The sequence below is a fragment of the Rhipicephalus microplus genome, chromosome X (genome assembly GCF_043290135.1).
Source record: "Rhipicephalus microplus isolate Deutch F79 chromosome X, USDA_Rmic, whole genome shotgun sequence".
In the NCBI taxonomy this organism is placed as follows: Eukaryota; Metazoa; Arthropoda; class Arachnida; order Ixodida; family Ixodidae; genus Rhipicephalus; species Rhipicephalus microplus.
The window spans coordinates 191,267,286-191,294,902 of record NC_134710.1 but is presented as its reverse complement, the minus strand read 5'-3'; the positions used below and the strand labels follow the sequence as shown (position 1 = coordinate 191,294,902).

The 27,617-nt window shown below is 41.7% G+C and overlaps 1 protein-coding gene across 1 annotated transcript; it reads right to left on the bottom strand.

Annotated features, from left to right (window-relative positions):
* Positions 1–747: 747 nt before the first annotated feature.
* On the bottom strand, positions 748–27,577 carry Pfdn6 (prefoldin 6). Its single transcript, XM_037428805.2, has 4 exons — positions 27,345–27,577; positions 15,554–15,624; positions 10,531–10,655; positions 748–920 (listed from the first exon to the last, which is right to left on the bottom strand). The coding sequence occupies exons 1-4, from the start codon at positions 27,403–27,405 to the stop codon at positions 815–817; spliced, it is 363 nt and encodes a 120-aa protein (XP_037284702.1). The 5' UTR covers positions 27,406–27,577; the 3' UTR covers positions 748–814.
* Positions 27,578–27,617: the final 40 nt, after the last annotated feature.

The following is a 27,617-nucleotide window of genomic DNA, read 5'->3' as shown; positions in this document are numbered from 1 at the left end:
GCCGCAATCACACAGAAGTGGGAATAATTGATTGGCCAATTCAGTGCTCTTACAGACGTGCAAATGTATACGCAAATGCAGCAGTGCAAGTATACAAGGTGGCAACCACCACATAATATCCGCTCATATGTGTTCTGTCAACATTACTTTAGGTTCCAAAACCACCTTGTAGCGTAGCAGTGGTGCTAATTAGACAAAAAAAAATATTCTTTTAGAACAGTGTAACGAAGTAATTTCCAGTTGGCGTAGGTTTCCCACCACTGCTCTTCTGATCCGTACCTCTTCCCTCCACTCCAGGAAGAGACCTACCAAGCCCAGCAGGCCTGTCAATGTCCAGCATAACACGTTTTTTTTTTTTTTTTATGCAACTTCGCAAGACATGCTTTTACGCTACAAGAAAATGTACTTGTGCATTTGCACCAAAACCTGAAAACATCTTGGTGGCTGAGGATGCCAGACAGCACTCAAAGCAAAGGCCACTGTTATAGCACCTCACTTTTTGCTTCTGTTTCAGCACCTGCACTATCTGCGTATTTATTGGAACAAGATTGATATGTGGGGTTTCACGTCCCAAAACCACCATATGATTATGAGAGATGCCATAGTGGAGGGCTCCGGAAATTTCGACCACCTGGGGTTCTTTAACGTGCGCCCAAATCTGAGCACACGGGCGTAAAGCATTTACGCCTCCATCTAAAATGTTATTGCAACAAAAAACCATAAAGAAAGATGAAGAGACTATGGAAATCGACTTTAAATAAGTTTTATAAGCAGGAAGATTTAGACATATTCGAGGTATTCACATCTTGCCAGCTTATTTTGTCTTGGATTGCTGAATTTGTTGTTCCAGCTTGCGGATGATATCCCTCTGGGCATCTTGCTTCTTCTCTAACTCTCCAAGCAAGGAATCGTGCCTTTTCCTAGATTAAAAAAAAATCTAAGTTAAAACATGAGTACCCAACATCTTGGGTACTTTTCGTAATTGAGATATATCCATTTAGAGATATATCCATATTTGACCATAACATTTTTGATTGGACACACACAAACATGGAACCGAATCCCACACAGGCCCTATAGAAAATAAACAGGGCACGTGATCAGGTCGCTGAACTGTATCTCCAAGCTCTAGAAGCCCCAGTGTGTGCTACTGAGCATGTTCAAAGAAAATCTGCGGCACCCTGTGATGCGCTTTTAAACCCTGCTTAATGAACGGCTAAGGCAAAGGGGCACTTCTAACAGTCAATATGGGCAAACTGTTAGCGGTTGTATCGCCACTAGAAACACCTGGTTCAGTGCACTATGATGCAGTAATATTTTCACCCGTTTGGCAAAAAAAAAAAATGTCCCATTAAAAGTGTGCCATGCGATTGATAACGGTGATCTTTGCTATACCCGATAAAGATAGATTGCACAATGACGCGCACTGTGTGTGTATAAACCATCAGCTGCATTAAAACACTGGAGTTTCAGTGCGGCGGAAGTAAGGCAAACTCTTCAGACAAGAGGCTGCTGCAGTTGATGAATAATTCTATAGACAAATAAAACTTCCTTAGTGTATATCGTTAGCAGAATATTACTTTGCCACTGCCTTTGAAAAGGCAGGGAAGAAAACGGTATCACACCATGCATGGTCTGTTGTATGCACTGCAGTCATTAGCGCTCGGAGATGCATTTTGGCCACTGCTTGTGATTTCTTTACCTTCTAGAGCACAATATCTTTTTGGAAAAGTTAAAGCAATGCTCTTACGAATGAGTTACTATACTCGGGAACAACTTTCTGTGGCAATGAAGGGAATTCTACGGAACCAAAGCGTGTGCCTGCAGAACAACATAGTCCCACACATGCGTCTGTGTTTTTGGTGTGAAAATCATGACCATTATTTTTTACAGGATGCTATTTATAAAGACATGCTGCACTGACGAAGGAGATAATAATATTTGTTTTGCTTTATGAAGTGTCATCTTGCGTTTCTGTTCGTCTGAAAACGTCGCACATTTTAGGTGCATTTCAGTCTAAATGGCATATTCGCCTTTAGGAAAGCGGTTGCTGCCCTCAAGCTGTTTGGACACTCACTAAAGAAACTTATGAGGAACTGCACTTACAAATAATTGTGTAAGCAGACATACTAAGTTCTATGCATTGGCATTATTCCAACACTGCCGTCATTTGAAACACGAGCCAAACCGGACTACTTCGCTGAGGAGTACATGTGCAGTAGCTCCGCCCCCATAGCTTTCCCTTCATTGCCACAACAAGTTGTCCCCGAGTATAGCTTTTTTGATTAACAGCTACACACGCTACGAAATGCTGACAATGTGCATGTGTAGAACTTGCAGGTGCTAATTTGTAGATCAAACTGACAGTGGTTAAGCACGAAATGTGCATGGAACCAGGCTGTGCGATATCTTTCCGACTGCCTCATGAAAAATTTTCAACAATGAATACACTGATTTGCAAGACTTGAAAGGGGTCGCAAAACGAAATTGAAGCTAGCTGGTTGTAATTTTTTCTGCTTTAATAAAGGTTTGACATATAGATTCCAAAATATTTTGGCACAATATCAAGTCTATAGTTAATGACATCCATTTGAAATCGCAGTTTTCTTGGGCTCCTAAAAGACCATGCAGACAACCCTCCCAGCTGCCATAGGCATTAACATGTGCTGTCAGTGAAATGTCATGGTAAAATAAGTTATCAACAGAGTTATAGCTTTCTTTTGCTCGAATACGATCGACTAATAGGAACCTAAGAAAAAAAGTGTATGATCACAAATCACTGTGAATAGCTCAATAACGGCATTCACTTTTGGGAGTGATTGTGCCAATTAAGTATTAGCTGCTTACAAAAGGTGAAATATTGGTAAAACAGGCATCTATGTGAAATGCCAAGCTTAATGAGCCACCAAAGATACACAGAAAAACTATTTGAAGCACTGAATGTGTGAGGAATAGTCCATGGGAAGTTATGAAGCTAGTTAACATCAGATAATTCATACACATGGACCAAGTTGTGCAATATTTTTGACTATCACACAAAAATGGCTAATGAAAAAAAAAAGGCCTGTATATAGTATATGCTTCTGAGTGTTCCTCTTGCTCATGTCTTGCTTATAGAAATGGATATGCACAAGAATGGCATTCGACACCACAAAAGCACTTCTGTTCATATTCACAAAGCTGAATCGTAGCAGTCTACCCCTTTTTTTAGAGCAATAGAAATAGATAACTTATTCCAACTTTCAAACAACATAGTGCTAAATGTCATTTTTTTTAAATATGCAATTAACACTGTCCACTGTGATTTGAAAACTGCACCTTATTTTATAGAGATTTGACAATACTCTTTTTCACATCGAGGGATATAGAGAAACACGAGGTACTGCCAAAACTGGCCGCCAATGCTTGTTGCTCTTTTTAAGCAGAACAATGCGAAATATGCCAACAGACTTGCTTCACAGTAAGCAATACCAGTACCTAGGTCAGCAATTTTAACCAGACTGCCCCTCCCCCTCTTTTTTTTCCCACTTTAGCAGCCACACTGGTTTTGAACTCAGTAACTTAAAACTCAATTTATTTTCAGCAGTGAATGATTTCCACGTAGACATTAACAGAAAATTTCAGACCAATGTCTTACAAAAAGTACAGCTAGCACTTCTTAAAGGGGTACTGACAAAAATTTTGACCTCGCATTCTTTTTCTTTTACTGCAATGTGTTGCTGAGAGCCTGTTATTCATAACACGGCACGTAGTTAGCTCCAGTGCATGACCGATAATTAATAACAGGCTTTTCAATACCAACCAGACGGAGTTTCGGTTTGAGAGAGCTCCAAAAATAAGAAGCCGCTGGGTGCAACTATAATCACCTAGCAAGTGCACCACTTCACCGCGTCAACACACAGAACTGTGATACACTTCCGCACAGTCTGCATAAAGTCCTTTCAAACAAGAAACTGAGCAGCAATGCTGCAAAATGCTAAACTTTCAATTAATGCGTCTGCTGTGGCCACAGACTCGCGAGCACTCGTCGAGAAGTAGCAAACTGGGCAAAATAAAAATGGCGGCTATGGTGTCTTCATAACTTATCATAGTGACTGCAGCGTAGTAACATGAGGGTAGGGGGGGGGGTCACCGTAGGGTCATTTTTAAGGGTGTCAATACCTTCAACAATCAAACTTCAAAATTCATATAAGATACCTTCCAAGCTATATGATATTTTGCAAATAATATATACACATGTTCACAGGAATCAATCGCAGGCTATCTCGGCCACGAAATTTCGTGCCGGTACGCATTTAATGTCTTTATACAGACATCACAAACAGCCTAATTTTCTACTAGAAAAGGCATAGCCAATGGAAGCTCTTGCACAACTTCAAAATGTGCATGATTACTCCACCTTTTATGAGCAGAAGTTGAGGCATTTTCGAGCACACGAAAGATAATGGTTATTTCTATCTTTGCATATCACATATAGCAAGAGAACTAAAAGCTTATGCATATAATAAATGAACCAAAAACTTGTCCAAGTCTAAACAAATGCTTCAGCCATTATAAATGATGCGTGCTCATTTCGATTGGCAGAGCGATGGTTATCCCACATGGGCATTAGTTCTAACAATCAATACAAGAAAATTGACCGTTATTTAAATGCTAACTTACGAGAGCTGGAAACAAGATAGAGGCACATAGCATGAGTATTCCATATCTCTTTTTCTAATTACTTGCCAGCGATTTTAGTTACTGATATTCTGCGCACTTTACAAGGTGGTTCCTTGAAATTTTGCCTAATTCTCACACGCAATGCTTATCATAACACATGTTTCAATGTATACTCTTTGAAAAAAAAAAAACATAGGGCTACCAAAACCAGCCACATTTCAGGAAAAAAGGATAAAGTTCAAAACTATACCGAGAGCAACTTATGGCAGCCAGCGAAATTACATATTCCACTAAATCACAGTCACCGCTTTTCAAAATAGGACATGTTACATAATTTGGCACAGCCAGCAGGTTTTGGTACATTCTAGACAAAAAAAAAAATCTAGCCTTTCAAGCACGCTATGTATCCAGACATATACACTACAAACATATGCACATCATGAGGTGAGGTTTCCACTCTTAGTCACATGCTGTGGGAGTGTCAGGGCCTAATAGACAATTCGAACAGTGCCGGTTCATCTGCCTCTTCCACCACCAGCCTCCACTCGTGCTAGAAGACAGCACTGCTCAGCTCGAACCTGCAGCACAATTCTGTGCCGCCTAGCGTGCCAAGGAAGCGGGACTTTAATCTTGATTCATCAATAAAGTTTATGTTCTTCTAGCCTTTCAAAAATCGACCCAAATCCAAAACATACAGGGATGATTTATGCATAATGTATACAAAAAGACTCGGAAGTGGAAACAATTTCAGCCCGATAACAAATGTAGAGCCACCACTCCACTGACTTACACAAAAGCAGGGCTTCACACATATCACAGTGCTAACCACATCCCTGGTGGCCTATTGTGATCAGGTTTTTCAGACTATAGTAACACTATCCTGATAAGGCCTCTGAACCACTCCGAAGTTGACTTCTTATATGGCAGCAGTTGAGTATGAGCATACAATAAATATGCAACCACAATTATTTTTGACAATGAGTTTATAAGGAGAAATTACAAGTGCGTAACAATCGACAATGTGGGTGCCACTTGTTTGTCTCTTTCCATAACTTTTCTCACGTTGGCTGGTATATCCTGCACAGCATGTACTTTTCTAAATGTTTACTTTCAGCATCAAATGAAACCCGAACAGCAGCCAGCCTTGTCGATCGACAGTGTAAACCCACCGTCCAGTTACCAACGTTGACAGGCGCACACATACTGTTCAGCAGCTGTGCGCATATACGTGTGCCTGTCCGCGGCGATAGCTGGACGGCACGCACTATACCATCCCGAAGGCTTGACGCTGTTCGGGTTTCATTTGACTCTGATAGTACACCACATCACAGAAAGTGTCATGTTCACACTCTTTTTTTAGTTTCAGATACACCAGACTTTTTCGCTGACAATTCCATGCTTTAGGGCTATCCGCTGCTACTGACTGGCCAATCTGATCCGTGCTCCAAGCATGCTGTTGTGGCCCACCGGCCAGTGGAGTCTTAGATAGTCTGCCTCACAATATGTGACGAATGCACATGGCAGTTCTGTCATTGGGCTACTTGCAGCCCAATGGACGGGCTACCTGATGAGCACTCATCACAATGTGAGCTATTCATCTGGCTTTTCTACTCTATTGTGTTACCACAATCGCAGGTACTAGTATAAGATAGCGCTTTCATGACCGGCAAATAATGCCTGCCAGAAGAGACAGATGCATAAATTACAGATATCCTAAAAAGCAGTGTACACTGAAAGGTACACTGCAAGTTTCAGTATGTCAAGAAACTTGGAAAACGCTTACGCTTCACCTTCAATTACACAACAGTGTAATTGGTCCTAGCGGGCACAACCTTCACAACTGCTGGCCTGGCTTCGGTTCTCAGTGTATGCCTCAACTGCGTCGTTACCAACGTCGGCACTAGACTTTTTGCAAAATGACCTCTTTAGTATTACCATGTTAAAACCAGCCGTAGCTCCTTCATTTTTATTGTGTGATCAATAACATTGTGTTTTGTACACTCTATTCTATTTACCTGCATCATATCCCATAGCTAAATTAGGAGGAATGAGACAGAATGCACAAGCTTCTTGTTTAATAATGTTATCTGGGGTTTTATGTTTCAAACCAAGGATATGATTATGAGAGATGCCATAGCGGAGGGTCCAGAAATTTCGACTCTCTGGTGTTCTTTAACAAGCACTGACACCGCACAGTACACAGGCCTCTACCATTTCCCCTCCATCGAGATGCCACCATCAGGACCAGGATCAAACCAGCGACCTTCTGGTCAGCAGCCGAGCATCATAATTTAAAACGTGCAATCCTTGTGTGTATGATAATCAATCAAAAACCAGAAAGAGCAGGCATGCAATCACCTGCATGGAGGCACAACAAGCAGGCCAACTTGATCTTGATAGCTGACCAACTAGCAGCATTAACTTTTATGGGTATCACCAGGAGCAACAGTTAACACAATGAGTAACGAGGCCACTTAAAAGGCCACGAAAGGAACACCGAATGGTTTTTAAAAATTTTTTTGGCATTTCAGTAGTGTGCAGTGCACTTCCGCATTCCCAAAAAAAAATGATAGCCGCAGCATTTTGTACAGTGTGAGTTTTTATGAGAAATGCATCAAAACTATTAGGTGGTAGTTCAGGGTCCCTTAAAATTAGGCAAACTGCCATGTTCAAAGCTACCATTTGACATCTTATATGTGTTTAGGCATGTCAGAGTTAGACATAATAGCAGAAAATAGTCTTAGTCTGAGTAATAGTGTTGACAAGTTTATGGCAGCTACCCAAAGCATACACAAAAATGAAAATTAGCTACAGTTGCCTAAAACTAGGTGTCGCATAGTCAAATACTGCTACATCAAATTTCCAGGGGACGCAAAAAGGTTTGCTGTCATGGAACTTCACTGCAGTGAAATATGTATACATCACAAAAGTTGCAAAATCTGATAATTATGGCACCCTCAGGTCCTGGAAACCATGCAGTTTTTTTTTATTGAACCCTTGCCAACTTTTTTCCCAAAGTATTTGGTCGAACACCAAATTATCCAGGTGACCCTTGAAGCATGCCAAGCACAAAGTGCCAAGCAAAACACAAGAGTGAAAGCTTTGCTAAAGGTCGACCCAAATCGCAGTGCTGAAGTACATACCAGCATAGTCACAAGTTCATAACCGAACAACAGTAAAGCCGGAATGTTTCAAGCCTTCTCCCTACTTTACTTCCTTTTATCTTACACTGTGTTAGCTGTACACCTTTGGTGCTGTACAGTTGCATCTGATCATCCCGACGATAGCAACTGCAGTTTCGTGTGCAGCAGCTGTGCGAATTGAAACTGAATGGTAGTTCTATTTTTAATCAGTGTGTGCTGGCCACACACGTGTCTTCAGAACTGCGTCGTTATCTGAAATTCTATCAACCACAGTATTGTACACTGAAGCTATGGCATGCAGTATTATTTTACCTTGGTGTGCACTGGATTTACATGCAATTTCGGATTTTCTTAGTTGCCAGAATAGTCGTGTCAATTGCAAGCATGGGTTTGTCTACAGCAGTTCTGGAAAATGGTGGACTCAGTTCCAACTCTATGTGTGCTTGTTCGACTCATGATTTCTGGAGTTTGTATTCACTAGTGTAATGACCATCGCATACCTGCAAAGTTGAAGGATCCTGAATCTGGGAGATTTCTGCTATGGAGAAAGGTTGTGCTGATTTACCCGTACCTTTTTTCTTACACACACACACAAAAAAAAAAATCTAGAAAAACAGGGTGCGTGCGTGTAACAACCCCCAATCGTAAACATCGGTGTTGAGGTCTTATATTATAATGGCTTAGAGTGGCCGAATACACGATGGTAGGGCTTCTTAACTACAGTAGAAGGTGCGAGTCTCAAAAAAAAAAAAGGGGGGGGGGGGGGGCTGCAAATACTGCAAATTCCACGTAGTGAAAACAACTAGCAAAATCATTTCTGTCAAAAAGCTGGCATATGTCTTCCAGGGACACACGTGAACAGAGGGGCCGGAGCAGCTAGCTGCCGCGAAGGCATGGGCCAAAGCTTCGCTACATTACTAGACTCTTTGGACAGGAACGCCATAACGCTTAAAGCCATTTTTACGTCTTTATTGCTTTTAACCTACCACTGCATTAGCCACGTGCCTTCGGAGCTCGTAGATCGCTATCGCGTCGCCGCGACAGCTGTTTCCGCGTGCGCTGGCTGCGCACGCAGATTGCATTTGCCGCCATTTTCGATTGCGTTAGATTGCATTTGCTGCAACTTTGTCCGCAGCTTTTGCGGAAAATGGCGCCTCTTTGATTGGCTGAGTGTTGGACGTGAGCAGACTTTCCGAGTGCTGTCGGTTACGTCATCGCCATACATGATTGAGTCAAGAGCGACTGCAGTTTCATCCACAGCGGTTGTGGCAAACGACAACCCCACGCATAAAAGATAGTGCATCCACTGTCCGCGCGCGTGGTACTTCTGAAGCTTTGAGCACACTGCTCTCGGGCTTCGTTTGGTGGCTTCGGTATTAAAGTTCACATCACCCGCCGCGATGAGGAAAAGTGTTCAAAGCCTACGAATTTCGGTCCAATGAACACAGTGGAATTTCGCTGAAGAATTTTGCAAATTTGTATCAGGCAGTTTTGCATCACTGCAGTGTGTTTGCAAAATGAGATAGGTTCAGAAAAAGTCTGGATCAGACTGACCTGCATTTTTGATAGATATGTGGGGTTCAACGTCCCAAAACCACCATTTTTGTCTTGCATTTTTGTCAATGCAGCCAGATCAGGCACAGAAATTTTGACTTGTGGGAGATTTTCAAGACAACCTGTACAAACGTAAGAAATGGTCAAAATGCTCGAGTCTCCCAGGTAATGTGCGAGAGTTGGCAGGTATGCCATGGCTTTGTATGCAGTGGTTGCAGAAAGCAAAGCTTCCCTTCTGTGCTCTGTGTAGATGCATGCATACAATCATAATTTCGTGGTTGCTTCACGATCCCGTCGACATGACAGATTTCGTTCACAGCGGTTGCATAATAATATGGCTTCACTTGGACTAGGTGCACACAGGCCATGCTGTGGTTTCAAAATGCCATGCCTGTCGTCCACAATAGAGGGACTAGCAACGCTGAACAGTAGCTTCATTATAGGTCCTATGTCAGAAACATGGCGGGAGTTCCTGAAAAAAAAAATTCTACGACGGTTCGCACCTACATCACACGTGCCGCCTGCATTGAACTCTCTCTGAGCATCTCAATGGCAAAAAATTTATCGCGATGTGTAGGTTGTAGCAGAAAACATACATGCCTCAGATGAAGATCATTATGGTGAATTTCATAACGTGAGAACATAGAAAAAAATTAGGACAGAGCAGAATAGTTTTCTACTCTGCTGGAATTTTTCACTCTTCTCACACTGTGAAATTTGCTATCATGAACCCAGACCAACTAGCTCAAGCTTCTATGCTAGTGACCATGACATGAAGATACAGGTCTAGTCATGCAGCTGCACTGCTCTGGAAGTCTTGAACCAACGCAAAATCAGGTTGCCAAAGGTATTTTGTGGCAATACTAAGGAAGTGCCTTTTCCTTATGCAATGGTCATGCAAGCTTTGTTGAAGTGGTGGACAAAAAATAATTTGTCGAGATGAGACAATCATTTGCATCATTTTCTATGGGCAGCTGGCGGAGATAAAAAAATTTAGTTGTGGTTGAAATTTAATTGTACTGGTGTTCATTATAGTAAGATTTGACTGCACAAAACTATATTCGTGCAAATATGTGTAAAACCTATTACTTAGTACTTTTGTTTTTTCATCACGTAAAATTTTTTCACACTTGCCTACAAATAGTAAACAAAGCCATACTGTTATACTAACAATTCTGTGCTGATGTATTCCAGCCTTTTGTCAACATTTTCTCTGGCCTCTTCATGATCCTGCTTGACAAGTACAGGGCCAATCAACTTGTACACCCCTGCATCAGGTCCTAAAAGATCCAGCTCCTGCATATAAAAAGAAAATGTCAGACGTGCCAAGTCTATGCACTCAGTTAGGGAAAATTTCTCAATTTCTACATTTATAGACAAATGAAAACGGCACACTACTGTTACCCAAAGGCATGGTAGCTTTAAGTGATCAACTCTTCATGTAGCCTCACAGAAGGAAAGAAGTGCAAATTTAAGGAATCGTTTTCTTTGTTAGGTACAATATTAATGGTAACTAATGACAATGATGCCAAGGAAAGTATAGGTGATATTATCGTTAGTAATTGTAATGTAAATATCAAGAAATAAAATAGATGAAAAGATAACCAGTACATATATACCATACCCTATAATGTGGACAGAGGGATGACCACCTACCTGGCTCGGTTGGTAGAGCAATGGATGTGTTATTTGAAGGTTGCAGGTTCAGTCCCTGCCAGCAGCAAGTTATATTCTTCTCCACTTTTCTTTCTTCACATTTACATTAGAATTGCTACTAATAAGACCCCCTACACTTTCCCTGGCATCATTGTCAATTAGTTCTCATTAATATTGTGTCTAACATGGAAGACGAGCCCTCAAATTTACACTTCTTTCCTTCATTCCTAGCGAAGGTCTCTTTCTGGCAGACTTGACGCCTTCAGGTGGTATGCGAAGGATTATTAGTCAGCTGCCAGATCATAGTAACATCACATGCTACCCGAGGCCAACAGGCAAAAAAAAAGTGTGTTCCACACTCGCCGTAATGGATACTAGCGACGCTGGCCGACACTACCACCTTTAAATGCACATGGGCACGTAGCACGTAGCAAGTCATTAAGAGTAACTGACTGGATTCCCAGAGAAGACAAATGCGCAAGGAGGAGACAAAACGATAGCTATAACGCAAAAACAGAACGCCGACAAAGGGACAAGAAGGAGACGAGCGCTCCTCTCCTTGTCCCTTTGTCGTTGTTCTCTTCTCGCGCTATAACTGTTGTCATGTCATACCAACTAGCGCTAACCACCACACTTCTGAGAAAACAAGGTTAGGCGAGCCGATGAGATTAAAAAGTTCTCAGGTATAACGTGGCAGCAGAAAGCACAAGACGAAGTTGATTGGCAGAACGTGAGAGAGGCCTTTGCCGTGCAGAAGGCATAGTCAGGCTGATGATGATATACCCTCTAAAAGTGTGCCCCATACATTGACATAATAGGGAGCGAAGGCGCTGCAATGAGCCTCTGCCCCACCTGGGGGGAACCCTGCAAACTCTTTTGTCTAGAACTAGAAAATTTCGACCTAAGGGAAACTCATTTTGCTTGCATCTGGAAATTTATGCGACAAATAGCTTGGGCTTGCATGCATTAGTTTTTATGCCTTTTAATAATTACGCCTAAACCTAGATATATCGAAATTTTCCTGGAAAAATCTGTTATAAAGAGGATTTCGTTATATAGAGGTCCAGTTCGAAAATTTGAAAAATAAATGCACAAATTAAACAAAAAGAAGGAACTGAAGGCAGAGCTAACCCAAAACACCTATTTAGCAGTAAAAACTGCATTATTGCTGTGGACACTGTCGGCCGCTTTTTGCCGTCGCTGCCATGTTCCATAACAAGTCCAAAATCATAACATGTAACATGCCCTCGTGCATCGTAATTTTTACAAGTGGGTGAAAGCAGGCGAGCGCTGCTAAAGCAGAGATCAAATGAGCCAGCCCAGCTCTGTCGCCTGGAGGGCACATACAATAACATCCCCTCCGCGTGTTAGAACTGCCGTCGAATCCTCAATCACAAAGGAAAGCACCCGTATCGAATGGACATGAGAGAATGGTGGGGGGGTATCGCTGGAGTAGCAACGGTGCGGTGGCAATCACTAGCTAGAGCGCGTGTTATTTCAGCATAGAGTTACTGTATATGCTACCTTTAGGTACCAGAGTTGCACCACTGTTTTCCGGACGCAGTTTGCTCCGCCTGCAGGAGTTCAGCGCCCTTCATGGTCGGTGTAATGGTTCGATGCAGTGCGATTGTGATAGGCTAATCCCCAAATGATTTAAGGTTATGCAGTCTCTGGTACTGTGCGTTGTCTTTTATTTAGAGTGAAAGGTCACCACTGGCGGTCTTTGTGGCTTTGTAGCCTGCGCCTAGTGTTTCTATAAGGCATCTGGACACAAGGAAAGATGAAATGCTTCTAGATTTCTTTTCTGCACTTTCACAGTGGATGATGTGGCATTTCGGGAAGTAATCTTTCTTGTTTGGAAGAAATTCGAAAATTGCATCGGTGCGCCACCTCTTGGAGGGGCGATTGGTTGTGAGAGGGCTAGAAGTTCCAATGAATTTGGTAGCTTATTCGGCGGCCATGCCAGCCACCCACCACCGAGTCCAACAAGGGGACGCTGCGAGACGTGAAGGAGACGCAAGCGCCAGCCGTACATGGCCGCTACAACCTAATATATCTACCCAAGGTTTGATATCTACACCAGGTTAATCCTTGCCGCCGGGAATTGTGGAAGTAAAAAGAAGTGAGGAGAGGACAGGAAAGACCAAAAGTAGTAGAAAAGACGAAGATGGAGAGAGAGGAGACAGAAAGAGGCGACTGCCGATTTCCCTTGGGTGGGTCAGCCCAGGGGTACCGTCTACGTGAAGCCGGGGCCAAAGGGGTGTGTTGCCTCTGCAGGGGGGCCTTAAAGGTCCAATCACCCGGCGTCGGCTCAACCCCCAGGATTCCTTTTTCTCCGGACTTGGCAAAGCCACGCACGGCTAGGCGTGGGAGGGAGTCGAAACTCTCCCATTAGCTCGGGTCTGTGGTGTCGCTACACACCAAACGCCTGCTTACGCAGATGCCCCTGCGGGGAAAGTGTTGCAGCTAGCGGATGAATTTAATGCAGCTTTCAAACCTTAAGCGAAAGGAATGTTGGACGCGACATGGTTGTTGAACTATGATTCAGATCAGCTGTTATGAGTCGCGATTGTAACATGAGCGTAATACGAGAGGCGCGCGTAACATGGGTGTCGCAAGGCGACTCTCGGTCGCTATCCAGCTCGATTCTGTTCAAGACTATAAAATTATAAGCTGGCTTCCTCACAGAGTTAACGAATGAGCGCAATGAGACGAAGAAATTGCATTCCTAACTAGCTTGATTGCGACAAAAGCACAAAAATAGTTTCATATCTGTAAATAGAGGTTTGTAGAAAGCTATGTAAACATGTTACGGAAAGGCGGCAATACAGAACCAGCTGACAAGTGCGCGTACGTGAACATTACCGGCACTCGTATACGAAAAGGAACCACGTCGTATTTTTTCTGTAACGTGTTTCCGTAGCTTGCTGAAAACCTCTAATATTAGAACAAAAAACAAAAAACAGGAGAATGGAAGACGAAGCTAATGTGTGACCAACTACAAATATATATTTCAATGTTTCAACGAGTCGACGCACTTTGTTTCATTATTACATACCCAGAATATAAGCATAAAATCAAGATTTGTAGGCACCTGTGATTACGTTTCGTGCATCATTTGTGCGTGAGAAACGCGGGGCACGTTTTAATCTGCTTGCCATTCTTTGCATGACCTTCCAATTTATTGCTATCGCGTTCATTGATTCGCCTTCGCGGCAAAGCTGTGACTTTTTTTTTGTCATGATAGTTGACCTTGAAAGTTTTCCTACTTGCCACAAACCATATGTTTTAGTTACCCAAGTGACCGTACAAACATATCTGCACAGGCTCACCCTTTCTGTGCTTCCTTCCTTTTGCACAAGAACAGTGAACAGTTTACTTGGAATTCTGGTTTCAGAGGTAAAGCCTGAATGACAACAGAGCATGTTGTCTCACCTTAATGCGTCTTTTCTGACAAGTATCCACAGCAACAAAGTTTTTTTTAATTGCTTATGCTTTATTATTTGGCTTTGAATTTCGTAAGCGTTCACTACTACAGAAAGTCAGACACTGACATTCCTTTGAATTCCACCCACCTAGGGTTCAGCAAGCTTTGTGAAGAAAAGCGCAACAAGCACAAGGCCATAAGATATCTGCTGATCTCTAAAAATACAAGTTACAGGACAAGACAGCGGGCACTTACGCTAGGCAGATTGCCCCGCCGCGGTGGTCTAGTGGCTAAAGTACTCTGCTGCTGACCCGCAGGCCGCGGGATCAAATCCCTGCTGCGGCGGCTGCATTTCCGATGGAGGCGGAAATGCTGTAGGCCCGTGTGCTCAGATTTGGGTGCACGTTAAAGAAACCCAGGTGGTCGAAATTTCTGGAGCCCTCCACTACGGCGTCTCTCATAATCATATAGTAGTTTTGGGACGGTAAACCCCACATATCAATCAACGCTAGGCCGATTAAAATATGCAATTCTTGTCGCACACTGCACCCGCTAGTCTGACTTATTCTATCTCTGCTTAAGCAGCTTTTGTCGGCAGTGTGGCCACTGCACATTGAACGCACGCACAGGACGATGCTATCGATTTGGATGTGATACAGAGCATGAAGGCAAGGGCTATAAAAAAATGCATCTGAGGTGTGTAAAGCTGTTTGTAAATAATGTATGAGCATACTTACTGTAAAAGGTAAGATATTTGTTTGATTTTTGCAGTACGTATTACTTGTTCTTCTTGTCACAGAAAAGTTTTTGTAACATTTACCCCACATAATAGCCTTCAAATTTGCTTCAGTTTTTCGGGGAGAAAAAGTGCATTTTAATGTGATAACCTATGGTGATATTTCAATCAGAAGTTTCATTGTAACAGCACAAGATAACACAAAATGTCTTCACTGCCCCCAAGTGAAGAAATAAACAGCAGTACAAACACACTTGAAGCAAATGAGCGGAGTTACACTGCTTCGTACCCACACACAAGTGGTAAACTAAGTAAACAATCTAAATGAGCCTGATAAAAAGAATGACTGCTTACAGAATTGAGCAATGTCATTACCTCTTTGACAACAGTGTTCTCATTCAACTGGGTGTCCAGTTTGTGCCGCAAGCTGTATGCCTTCTGGAAGTCTGCAGGTAATAAAATGTAAAATATGGCACCTTTCAGTTACACAGCAGCAATGATATCCAGTGAAGCATACAAAAGACAAACTAAATATTTTTGTGCAAGTTCATTTCTGTAAACACTGTTTAGATAAAAGTTATGATGCCCTATCATAAGTATATCAAAATTATTAAACTTTATTCCAAGGTACTAATTTCATATCAATGTAATTGTTTTAGTGCATCTATTAATGAGTCACCTTAGAGAGCAATTAAGTATCTATTTATTGGGCACTCGTGGAATTCTCCCTACTTCAATAAAATTGTGTACAAATTATTTCCTGAAGGCATAATAAGAACAAATATTTTGTACACAGCTCTGTCCATTCAATTTCAGCTCAATTTGGGGTAGCAGAATTTCTTATACTTATTCTCTTGAGTGTCATAGAAGATGAACCATGACATTCTTGCATAAGCTGTGCTAATCCAATTCATTTCTCCAACTCCCCACCCCCCTTTATTGCCATGATTTCCTTTAATTCCGCACATGGTACCGTTCAATTCTACATCAGCACATTTTATAAACTGTCAGCTCTGCAGCACCCCACCTGACTGTAATCTCTAAAATATTCAGCTTTCAAAACAACCTTGCTGTGTCATTTTTGGCAAATATCTATTATATGCCTTTGAGCCATGATAATGTGAAGCTCTCAAAAGAAACTATGCATGATAACTCCAACAGAAAATCAAATGCCTGATAAATAGCCTAGGGTATCTGCATTTTTCAATACTTTTCAAGCCATCATTTTTTATTTGAGGGCTCCATGCACTAGGTGAGAGACAGATGAATAGTATTGCTAAAGTAACAGTGATAAAAGAACACAGTCTAAAATTGTTTAGCTTAGAAAATTCAAAATAAGAGGAAAGAATGTTCACCATAACACAAATTTCATGCTCGCCCATTGTCGTGTAGCGTTGCCAGTAGCACGGTGTTAGGCTAGTAGACCCGATGCAAAACTTCCGCCATTTGTCGGAGGTTTGGCGAAGCTACCGATTCGGAGCGATGTTGGAGGCTCGTGTCCAAATCGTACTGCTGTCACTGCTATAACTTCTTACTTGTACCTGCCTTAATAGCGATCAATTGGGGCATAAAAATATGAGAAGATTATGTAGGGACCTGTATACTATCAGCATTGCCGAGTCCCACGTTGACAGTTAGTACGTGTAAAGAACTGCCCCAAAACAAGAATGAAGGTAAAAGTTTACCACCGAGTCACATGTAGGCCTGTTGCAGTTGAGAATGCAGCTGCACTACATTAAAAATTTCATCTCTGTTTTCACTGTAGCTAATAAAGCATTGTTACCTATGTGAATATCCTTCGTGTGGTGTAGGATGGCTGAGAAAAGGCTTTAGCCTGTGACATGACTAGGCGCAGCGTTAACGTTAAGAAAGCGCTATTGACCCACAGCAAAGCGAAAGTCATAAGGTGAAGCCTGCATCCTGATGTATTGTGTATCTCACTGTAAATAAAATGCATTATTGTTAATATTTTTAAAAAATAAATATATTCCACTGCTAAAGCCATTGTCGTGGGTGACATATAATTGCTGTAGGATTAAAATATAAAAACTATATGCATGAATAGGTGTTATTCAGCGGGCATTTTATGCGATATCATACCAACATGTGGTAGTAAATAACACGACACCCCAATATTCACGTTCATGTCGTCGCTTTCAGGGCCTATTGGCGCCTTAAAATTTCAACCTACTGCGGCAAGACTGTTTTACATAACTGACAGAACAGCTGCAAAAGCAGCTCGGTGCGTAACCAAAGGTAGTACACTTTTGGCTGAAAGCAACTCATTTCCCGAAACAGCATTTTTTTTCAGTTTCGTACAAAAAAGTACCACACACAGGGGTGAAAAGGGATATTTCTGAAAGGCAGTTTTGGGAGAACCTGATAATACATTAAAGAAATGAGGAAGGGAGGGCAAGCATATCTTTGCCGTCCTTTTGAATTCGGCAGTTATAGCACACGATATGCTTGAAAAATATGCATAGTGAAGCACATGTGCAAAGGATCCTACCAAATGCCACCTTGTGAAACTCCACAATTGGTCTATTCGCTGAGATACCATGCACATTAGCTGTCTGTCAAATAATTGTTATCGCCCCGCCGCAGTGGTCTAGTGGCTAAGGTACTCGGCTGCTGACCCGCAGGTCGCGGGTTCAAATCCCGGCTGCGGCGGCTGCATTTCCGATGGAGGCGGAAATGTAGTAGGCCCGTGTACTCAGATTTGGGTGCACGTTAAAGAACCCCAGGTGGTCGAAATTTCCGGAGCCCTCCACTACGGCGTCTCTCATAATCATATGGTGGTTTTGGGACGTTAAACCCCACAAATCAAATAATTGTTATCGTAATGTAACAAAGGAACGGTGTCAACAGCAGTGCAGGCATAACCAAGTAGCCACGATGCAGCTATGAAACTCGTACACGAAGCTAGTTTGTCCGAGTCTGCATGCACACAGCACAAAAACTGTCTCGTTCCGGCATGACACAAAAGAATGTTCTCCGATAAGTACCAATACAGTCACATACTGCATGTATTAAACGGTCTCTAAAATGGTTTTTTGACATCTCGTTTTTGCTAAGACCATAACTGGAGTAAGTCATTAGCAGCATGCTTCAGTCAAAACACCTTTATTAAGCAAGCTATAAATAATGAATAGCTCCTTTCTTCCTCCACTGTCTCTCTTCCTCAACTTTTCCTTAGAGCGCTCGGGGCTAAGCTCCGCCTTCAAGGGGCTATGTGTCATAAAGTGACATGAGCGAACATTTGAGTGATGTGGCGTCAAAGCCAGTGCAGTACATATCGGTGGGTGAAACGCTGGGCCGCCAGCTTGACTGATCGCATAGAGTTAATATACTAGAAAAAGGTTGGCTGCGAGACCACTAACGACATAAATGCTGACATCTTGTAACACTGTCATTGTTGTCATCATATTACCTGAAGATGTACTAAAATTAACTTTATACAATGCTCACAATACTCACCATACCTATTCTAAAAAAACCCTTTGCACAATTAAGAACGAGTCCATATTGTTTTGTGTTTATATTGAACAATTTTAGGAAAGATACAATGGCTAGTTGTGCAATTTATTGGGCACAGAAAGGAGCATTTCTAGACTGGTTACCAGATGGTGCCACCATATTACACCCAAGAGCTCTAAAAAATGTGCAGGCACGTTGACGACATTCATTGTGCACCAGAAGTCCTGAAGTCTAGTGTAAATTGTGATTGTATTTGCTTTGGTTGTGACAAATTTTTAACCAGAAGTAGTTGTAAAAAGTTTAAAAGATCACAAACAACATTTGTTCACAGTTATGTAAAAAAAAATGGCCTGCGACATGCATCGCACATCCAATCGGATCAGCCGCCTGCATGACGTCAAGCTTCCCGAAATCATCGTGCTGGAAATGGGTGTATGAAAACGCGTTTGGCTAAGCTGCTGTGATTTGCAGCGACTGGCAGCTTTCCAGTGTTGTAATAAATTAGACAGCTTATGCAGAGAGCTTCAATCAGTCAGTAAATGATGCTTAAAGGACCAGTAAACAATCTTGAAGCCCAAAAAATATAATGTAGAGAAATATGAGCACTTTAGCTGTGTGAACACGCTGCCGCAAAAATTTTGCAAATGTGTGCTACAATAAGCAATTTACAGTTGTTAGAACACTGACCTCCATTAAAAAGGCTGGACGATGCATCCCTGCTCTCTAATGCAGGCGCTTGCGAAGCCATCGAAAGGCCCCTTAACTGTCCTGGAAACTGGCGGTTTCTGGGCGTTTTACGCGTGTAATTGATATATTATCTGGTGACAGTTGTGATTGTAATTTGTGTGTTTTCTTTTTATAATACAACATTGTCGCAGCCTCCACGAAAAACGACAGACGCCATAGCGACGCTGTCCTAAATGACGGAGTGCTGTGATCTACAACTAGTACATGCAACGATTGCATCCGCTGCGGTCTACTGTATAATTTGGCAAGCTTTTCTGTGGGGTGTAAAAACAAAGTCTACCTTGATTACTGGCCCTTTATGAATTGCTCTACCAGCTCAATAACTTTGTACAATATCATCGAAACTGGGACCCCTTTAAGGACACAGGATAGGGCAAAATTTAGGCTCAAAACTAGTTTTTCCAAAATGAGCAGTGAGTGAAAATGCACTCCTAGTGTGAGCCTCTCGTATGCTCTCTGTGCTTAAAAAAAAACAAAAGAACTTCCATGTACAAAAGTCACAATGCTTGTCTAAAGTCAGCTGTGTAAAGAAAACTGTCGGGTAGCTTATAAGGCAGTCGGAAGACACTGTGTGCCTTTGTATTCACACTTTGTTTTCGAAGCGTACATAAGTTCGAACACTTTCAGCTCTTAGCTTCATTACACCTTTTGTTTGTCATGCTTGTTGATAAGCTTACATTCTGGGGTGACGAGGGTCTTCATCAAGTGTAAATTTTAAGGCAATCCATACAGTTCTCTTGTTAATGTGAATGAATGCAAGAGACGTACTGAGGCGCTGAACCAGCAAGCTCTTCATTGTTGAATCTCTCAGCTTTTCAGCATCCTTCGAGGTAAATCACGTGCATGGTGACAACGGGTATGCTCGAATAGACATGACTTATTTGTGATGCAATTAGACTTAATATCACGTGAGAACGGCCTGGTGTAACTGTTGAGTGAACAAGAATTGAGGTGCAGAGTCTTTGCTGTCTTTGTTTACGTTCAGAGTCTTAAAAATTCCAATACTGAATATTGTTCTTGCATTTAATAATGGCAGTATCACACGAGCGAAAATTCTGAAGTACTTAGGATTAAAGCTGGGCCAAACTGCACTCAATTTGCTGGAAAACATTGACTACACTCGACAACACATTGATTGATATGTGGGGTTTAACGTCCCAAAACCACTATATGATTATGAGAGACGCCGTAGTGGAGGGCTCCGGAAATTTAGACCACCTGGGGTTCTTTAACGTGCACCCAAATCTGAGCACACGGGCCTACAACATTTCCGCCTCCATCGGAAATGCAGCCGCCGCAGCCGGGATTCGAACCCGCGTCTTGCGGGTCAGCAGCCGACTCGACAACACATTGCGGATAGAGTTGCATGACGTCTCAAAAAAAGAAGCAAGACGGGCATAACAAGAAGGTCCAAAGTGAAAAATTTACTTTGGCAATGATTACCAAACTTGTAGCTACTAAATAAAATAGTTGAACAGCGTTTGTGATTCCTTTGCACTCAACTTCTAACCTTTGTCTCGATTATCTCAAAATCATGTTTTCAATTACTTAGGTACCCTTATTTCCTATGTATTCCAAAATAAACCAGTTCATTATTTTTTCTTCTATTTCACATAAATACATAAAGCTACTGAAGTAGAATTGAAGTTGTGCTTTTAACAGTTGTGGTGCTACAAATTTTCATGATTGATTGATATGTAGGGTTTAACGTCCCAAAACCACCATATGATTATGGAACACGCCATAGTGAAAGGCTCCAGAAATTTCGACCACCCAAATCTGAGCACACGGGCCTACAGCATTTTTGCTTCCATCGGAAATGCAGCCACCGCAGCCAGCATTCGATCCCGCGACATGAGGGTCAGCAGCTGAGTACCTTAGCCACTAGACTATTGCGGCGGTGCTACAAATTTTCATAGATGCCAATTAACTCAGAAGTTGGGTCTTAATAGTGAAAAATTCAAAAAAATTTGAATATTATCCAGATTTTAATATATTCAGTTAAAAAAGCATAAAGTATGGAAGAAAACGGTGTATAGATTATATGAATGTCCTTTTCAGTCACTCTGAAAACGGTACCTCAATATGACAATATGCATGGGAACCAGTTCCCTTAATAACGGTGAATGCAAACACAGCTTTAGTCCTAATCAGTAGCCAGAGCAATGAAACAATGTGCTGCTCCTCATTGGCCGCAAAATAATCTAATAATGTGGAAGTTAATTTCCTATAAACCTTTTTTTCAGCATCCCTATTTGCTAAATCTGAGCAGCATAGCACATGAAAGTATGTTGGCATTGCCGTTTCTATCAGCTGCCAAACTTTGATGCATATGCTACGCGTGTCTACATGCAGAGTACGCTTAGCCTTCAACATCAACGTTTATAGAACCTGTTCAGTTTGAAAATGTGGCGGTGTTGCGCGGCACCACCACAAGCGGTGGCTGGAAGTGATGCTGCTGTCGAAACAGGTCAGTCCAGCATCGTGCGCCAAATCGTGCGTCTGTTTCGCTGCGGTTACGCTGTGTCCGTGCCTTGTAGTACACAGACTGAAGAGAATTTGCGTGTTGTTGCGTCCTATGTAGGATGGATATTCATGCATTTGCAATGCCCACTTGTGCACATGGATGCACAAGCGCCCATAAGACTACCAATTCCCCGAGACACTTCTGCTAGCTGGGCCCCACGTGATTCGGCTTTCTGTGCAGCGTGAAATCACACTATTCGCCATCTTCACAAAAGGCTGTCAAACAAATCATGAGTTGTGCGATCACATCCTCAAAACCTACTGCCACATTGTTGACGGGAAAAAAAGTAGCGGGGTGAACCGACAAATGATGTTGAAAGAAAATGGGAAACCTTTCTAAGCTGTAGAAGGGATGCATCCCTTCTGATCAATGAAAAGATTAGAAGAAAGGGAGCTCAGTGGCTGGCAGAAGTACATAAAAGAGATAGAAAGGCAGCTGCGAAATTTTGCAATCATCTAAACTCCCTAGGAAATGAGACGAGCCCAGAGCAGAGTTCTATAACTACAGCCCAAGGTGCTAGGCTAGAAGGGGACGAAGCTATTGAATATAAGAACAAGGCTGACAGAAAAATTTCAAATAGGATGTGCTTTTGCACCTTAATAGACAAGCATAGATCAAGTGGTGCAGTGGCTCCATTTTCACAAAGAGAGTGGGAAAGGGCTAAAAAAACGGTTCCTGGAAGTACATCAACAGGCCCTGATGGCATCCCAATTATGCTGATAAAGGCATTTGGTCCCAAGTCTAAGCAGACTTTGAGAGAGGCAGCGAGCAAAACAAGAATAAATCGTGAAGTCCCCGATGGATGGAAACTTAGCAGGATGAGCATGATCTATAAAGGAAAGGGGGACAAAGCTGACAGAAACAACTACTTTCCTGTAACAGTGACACCAGTGGTCTACAGGCTGGCGATGCAGATTATGAAGGAGAGACTGCAGGCATGGATAGAGGATGACGGGGTACTGGGGGAACTGGGGAATGGGTTTCCGAAACACAGGAGGTTGGAATACAATCCATTATCAATGACGCAGTGCATCGAAATAGCCGAAAAGGAACACAGGTCCCTGTGGCTAGCGTTTTTGGATATCAAGGGAGCATACGATAGCATGGTTCAAGAGGACTTGTGGGGAATACTGGACACACTAGGTGTGGGAGATGGAGACACTAATCTTTCAAAGGATATCTATAAAAGTAACAAGGTAGTTATAAAATGGGAAAAACAGGCATCCAAGCTTACAGAGATAAAACGGGCGCTTAGGCAGGGGTGTCCTCTGTCACCCTTGTTATTCATGTTGTACCTACAAGGATTAGAGGCCAAATTATAGGGGAGTGGAATTGGCCTCAACCTCTATTTCATCAAACAACAAAAACTAATTGAACAGGCACTACCAGCATTGACGTACGCAGATGATAAAGTGCTACTGACCGAGAACAAGGAAGATTTGCACAGATTGATGAACATCTATGGTAATAAAGGAGATAGGTTAGATTTCACATTCAGTAAGGAAAAATCAGCAGTCATGATTTTTAATGATAATGAAGGTAGTGAGCTTAGGATACAGGAAGTCACGCTAGGGATAACGGATAAATACAAATATCTGGGCGTATGAATAAGCAGTGGAACCAAGTTCCTAAGGGAACACGAAATATACGTAACGACTAAAGGTAACAGGAATGCAGCAGTGATGAAAAATAGGGCACTGTGGAATTACAATAGGTATGATGTTGTGAGAGGAATATGGAAAGGTGTCATGGTTCCGGGTCTGACGTTCGGCAATGCGGTCTTGTGCATGAGATCAGAAGTTTAAGCAAGATTAGAAATTAAGCAACGTGGAATAGATACGCTTGATTTAGAAGCTCACAGGAATACACCAAATCATTTCATTTCAGTTTTATTGAGCATTTTCTTCACAGAGTTGCGGAAAGAAAACGCAAGGATAAGAGCAAAAAGCTGCTATGTTAGCAGCTTGACGAGGCTCCTACCCCTTTTCACTTGGCATTACAAATCTGCAGAGCACAAACATGAAAAAACAATTTAAAGTCAATTTTCAAATCTTCAAGAAATTAGGAAATAAAAAGAAAAGGCATCAAAATTACAAAAGTTTCAGGTTTACATAAAATAAACAAACCACAGAGAGAGAAAAACAACAAATAAAACAAGAAAACAGCGTACAGTCAATCAAGAAACAACGCACACGTTGCTAAACAGTTAACAAAGTATTACAAAATGATTATAAGACGTTTACAACACTCGGTATGCGAGAAGCACAAGTTTTAATGTACAAGGGAAACACTAACGAGTGAAATATTACATGTTTTACTCGTAAAAAAAGGCAACAACGAAAAAATGGCAAAGAAAGCAAACATCATAGGATGCCATTTTACACACAAGCACTATTACCGAGTGTTTTTTTTACATATAGTATTTTAGACGGACAATTAGAAGAAGCTAAACTACATGCCGCCATTCTGGATAAGAAGCTTCTTAAGTTGTTTTTTATGTATATTAAAGATGTCGATGTTTTTATTTTTAAACATGTTAAAACAAGCAGGAATACAGTGTTCAAGTCTTCTCAAACCATGATTAGTTTGCGAATAAGGAACGAACCAGGAAGGCCTTTTCTGAAAGTCATAATGGGATTGTGTAGCTTTTCTGAGGTTACACAGTTTAAGAAAACAAGCATTGTTTGATAGCAAGCTTTGTTTGTATTTCATAATAAGGTTAAAGCTGTATATGTGGTTGATCGGTAAAATGTTATATTCTCTGAATAAATCGCTTGTATGTGCGTTGTATGGTACGTTTGCAATATGACGAATCGCTTTTTTCTGCAGTAAAAATACTTTGTTCCGATTTTTTTTAGATGAATCTGCCCACTAGACTACAATAGTTTATGTGAGATGAAAACAACGTATTATAGAGTAAAAGTTTAATTTTTGCTGGAAGCATCTGTCGAAGTTTAGAGAGTGTACCACATGTCCTAGCTATATTTCTAGTTACTTTATTAACGTGTTTGTCCCAATTAGGATTTTCATTAAAAATTACTCCTAGTTATGAAACTTCTTTGACAACCTCAATTTTTTTGGGCCCTAGGTGTATATCCAAACCACGACAGACAGCCTTCTGAACCGGTGTGAATACCACAGCTTTGGATTTTTTTGTGTTGATCATTAGGGAGTACAAGGTGATATGGGATGGACATTATTTGAGGGCAGGGAAGCTAGCAGTAAGATAAAATTTGAGAAGCGATTGAGAGAAATGGGGGAGGAGCATTGGGCTAGGAAGGTATTCAGCTACTTGTACATGAAGAATATCGATACAAAATAGAGGAAGCGAACCAGAAAATTGACAAGTAAATACTTAGAAAACAGCAGGGGGCCAAACCAAAAAGAACTATCAATTAAGAAGAAGGTGAAGGAAACGGAGACTGACATGTGGAGAATTGGCATGATTAAGAAGTCCGCACTAGAGATCTATCGAACTTTAAAGCAGGAAATTGCCAAGGAAAGTATCTATGATAATACTCGGGGTAGTCCTAGTGTTTGAGGCCAGGACAGGAGTACTGTGAACCAAGACATATCGGGCCAAATACGAAAGGATAGACACGGTATGCAGTGCATGCGGAGAGGAGGAGGAAACTGCCGAACACTTGATAATGTTCTGTAAAGGGCTTCACCCTATAGTTCAGGATGATGGCGCAGAGTTTTTCAAAGCACTGGGGTTTAGAGACAGGGAGGACAAAATAGACTTTAAGCGGGTAGAATTAACTAGAAGGAGGTTATATGATTGGTGGCTAAAGTCAAGGCACAAGTGAAAATTAAACCATTCACTGCAAAGTACCAGTCCTATACTTCACTATTTAAAGGAAAAAAAAAAGATAAATCTAGTTGGTGGTTCACTAAGTATTACGGCTAGGTGGCGTTAGTCGCCGCCCGATCTAAAGGGTACAGCCACATCAATCCATCCGGTTGCCTAGAGCAGTGCTTAAATGCCCGAGCTAGAACAGCAGCCAGCACCACACCATTCTTTGCAGTTATGATTTTTTATTAGATGCATAGACTTTCAATGATAAGATACATGCGATACAAAGAAAAACAAATAATTGTTTCCTGTTTGAAGTAATGTGGTTACGTCCAATATTACTTTGGACCAATCAAAGGCCAGCGCTTGGTGGCATCATTATCGTCAAATTGTCGTCTTGGCGAGCAACAGTGATGCATTTAAGTTGGGTACTCTGTACTATCTAGCGATTTCTTTGAGCATATTAAAGTACTAAATATATTGATATCACTGCTTCGATTTATGCTAAAGGCATCGTCAGCCATCATATTATGTGAACTGAGAATGAAGGCCTCGTTAAGGAACTTAATTTTCCTGACACATGTATGAGGTGAGACAAAATACATGCAAGTGAACAAAAACTTATACATGTATAGCTACTGTTACCAAATAAGGCCAGCAATAAGAGACATGAAAGCCTCGTTGTGTTCTTATTAATATTGCAACTCTGCAGCGTACGAATCAGCAATTCACATAGTTAACATAAAAGGAGTTCCAAAGTGTACGAGGTCAAGGCATGTTGGTGCACGCGGCAACGTTTTGTGAATGAAGCATGGGCTCACGTTTTTAACATCCCCGAAAGAATAAGAAAAAATAAGCATGGTGGATTACACTTGACGTCTAATTTCCGGAGGCCTCTATGTCTGGAAAAGCGGTTCACACTGACGAATGAGTTTCCACCGACTGTACCGAAGCTGTCAAAGCACATGAAATTCGCTTTTTACAGCGACTCCATTCCCTACGTGAGAGACCGCACATTACTTTGCAGCAAATTACGTTACCCGTGCGCTGTTCAGGCAGGTAAAACACTAGCCACAACGGGAGGCAACAAAAACGGCCTGTTCAAGCACGGCCGCAGACATTAACATCGCGATTGAGTGGGTGGTCATTATAGTTGGTACGCGCGTTCAGTCGCGTTTGTTGAGTCATAAAGCCGCCCGTAACCAAGTATGCGGTCGCGCGATCAGAATGCCGCATTTACACTACTTTCCAAGAAGCAACATCATCGAATGCTAATACGGCTTTCTTGTGGAGCTATTTTTTATTAGCTCTCGATTACGACGCCCCGCCAAGAGGGACATTTCTTTCATACAGCCGGTGGCCAAGAATATGATTGAGAAAACTACTGTTACGTTTTACACTGGAAAGTTTTTCCGCTTTTACATAAGTTACGAGCTTTAGTAGTAATTTTGAGGCATGTCATACTTTCAGTGTCATGCAGAGCCAAGCGCGTGCAGGGGTAGCCAGCGGTAAACGAGCAAGACGATACAAATGCCGAATTTTGTTTAGGAGCAATTAAATTATTACTGCAGTACTTCGACAGGTTTATACGCTCAAGAAAGAGTCCCGCAGGAGCTTACCTTTCTGAAGAGCCTTGTATTTCTCGACTTCTTGCATCAACGTTTTGCGTAGTGCTTCCATTTTGACTTGCTTTATGAGTGATGCTAATAGCGATGGTGTTTTCGTCTTTTGTGCCTCACGTCAACAAGTGGACTATTTTCTGCTCTACGTGCCATTATTCGCGTAATACACCAAACTTGTAAATTACCCATTGTAAAAAATAGTTTTCAACTGATATTTTCATAACTTGCTGTTCATCGCAGAATACATAACAATCTTATTTAACTAGTTTG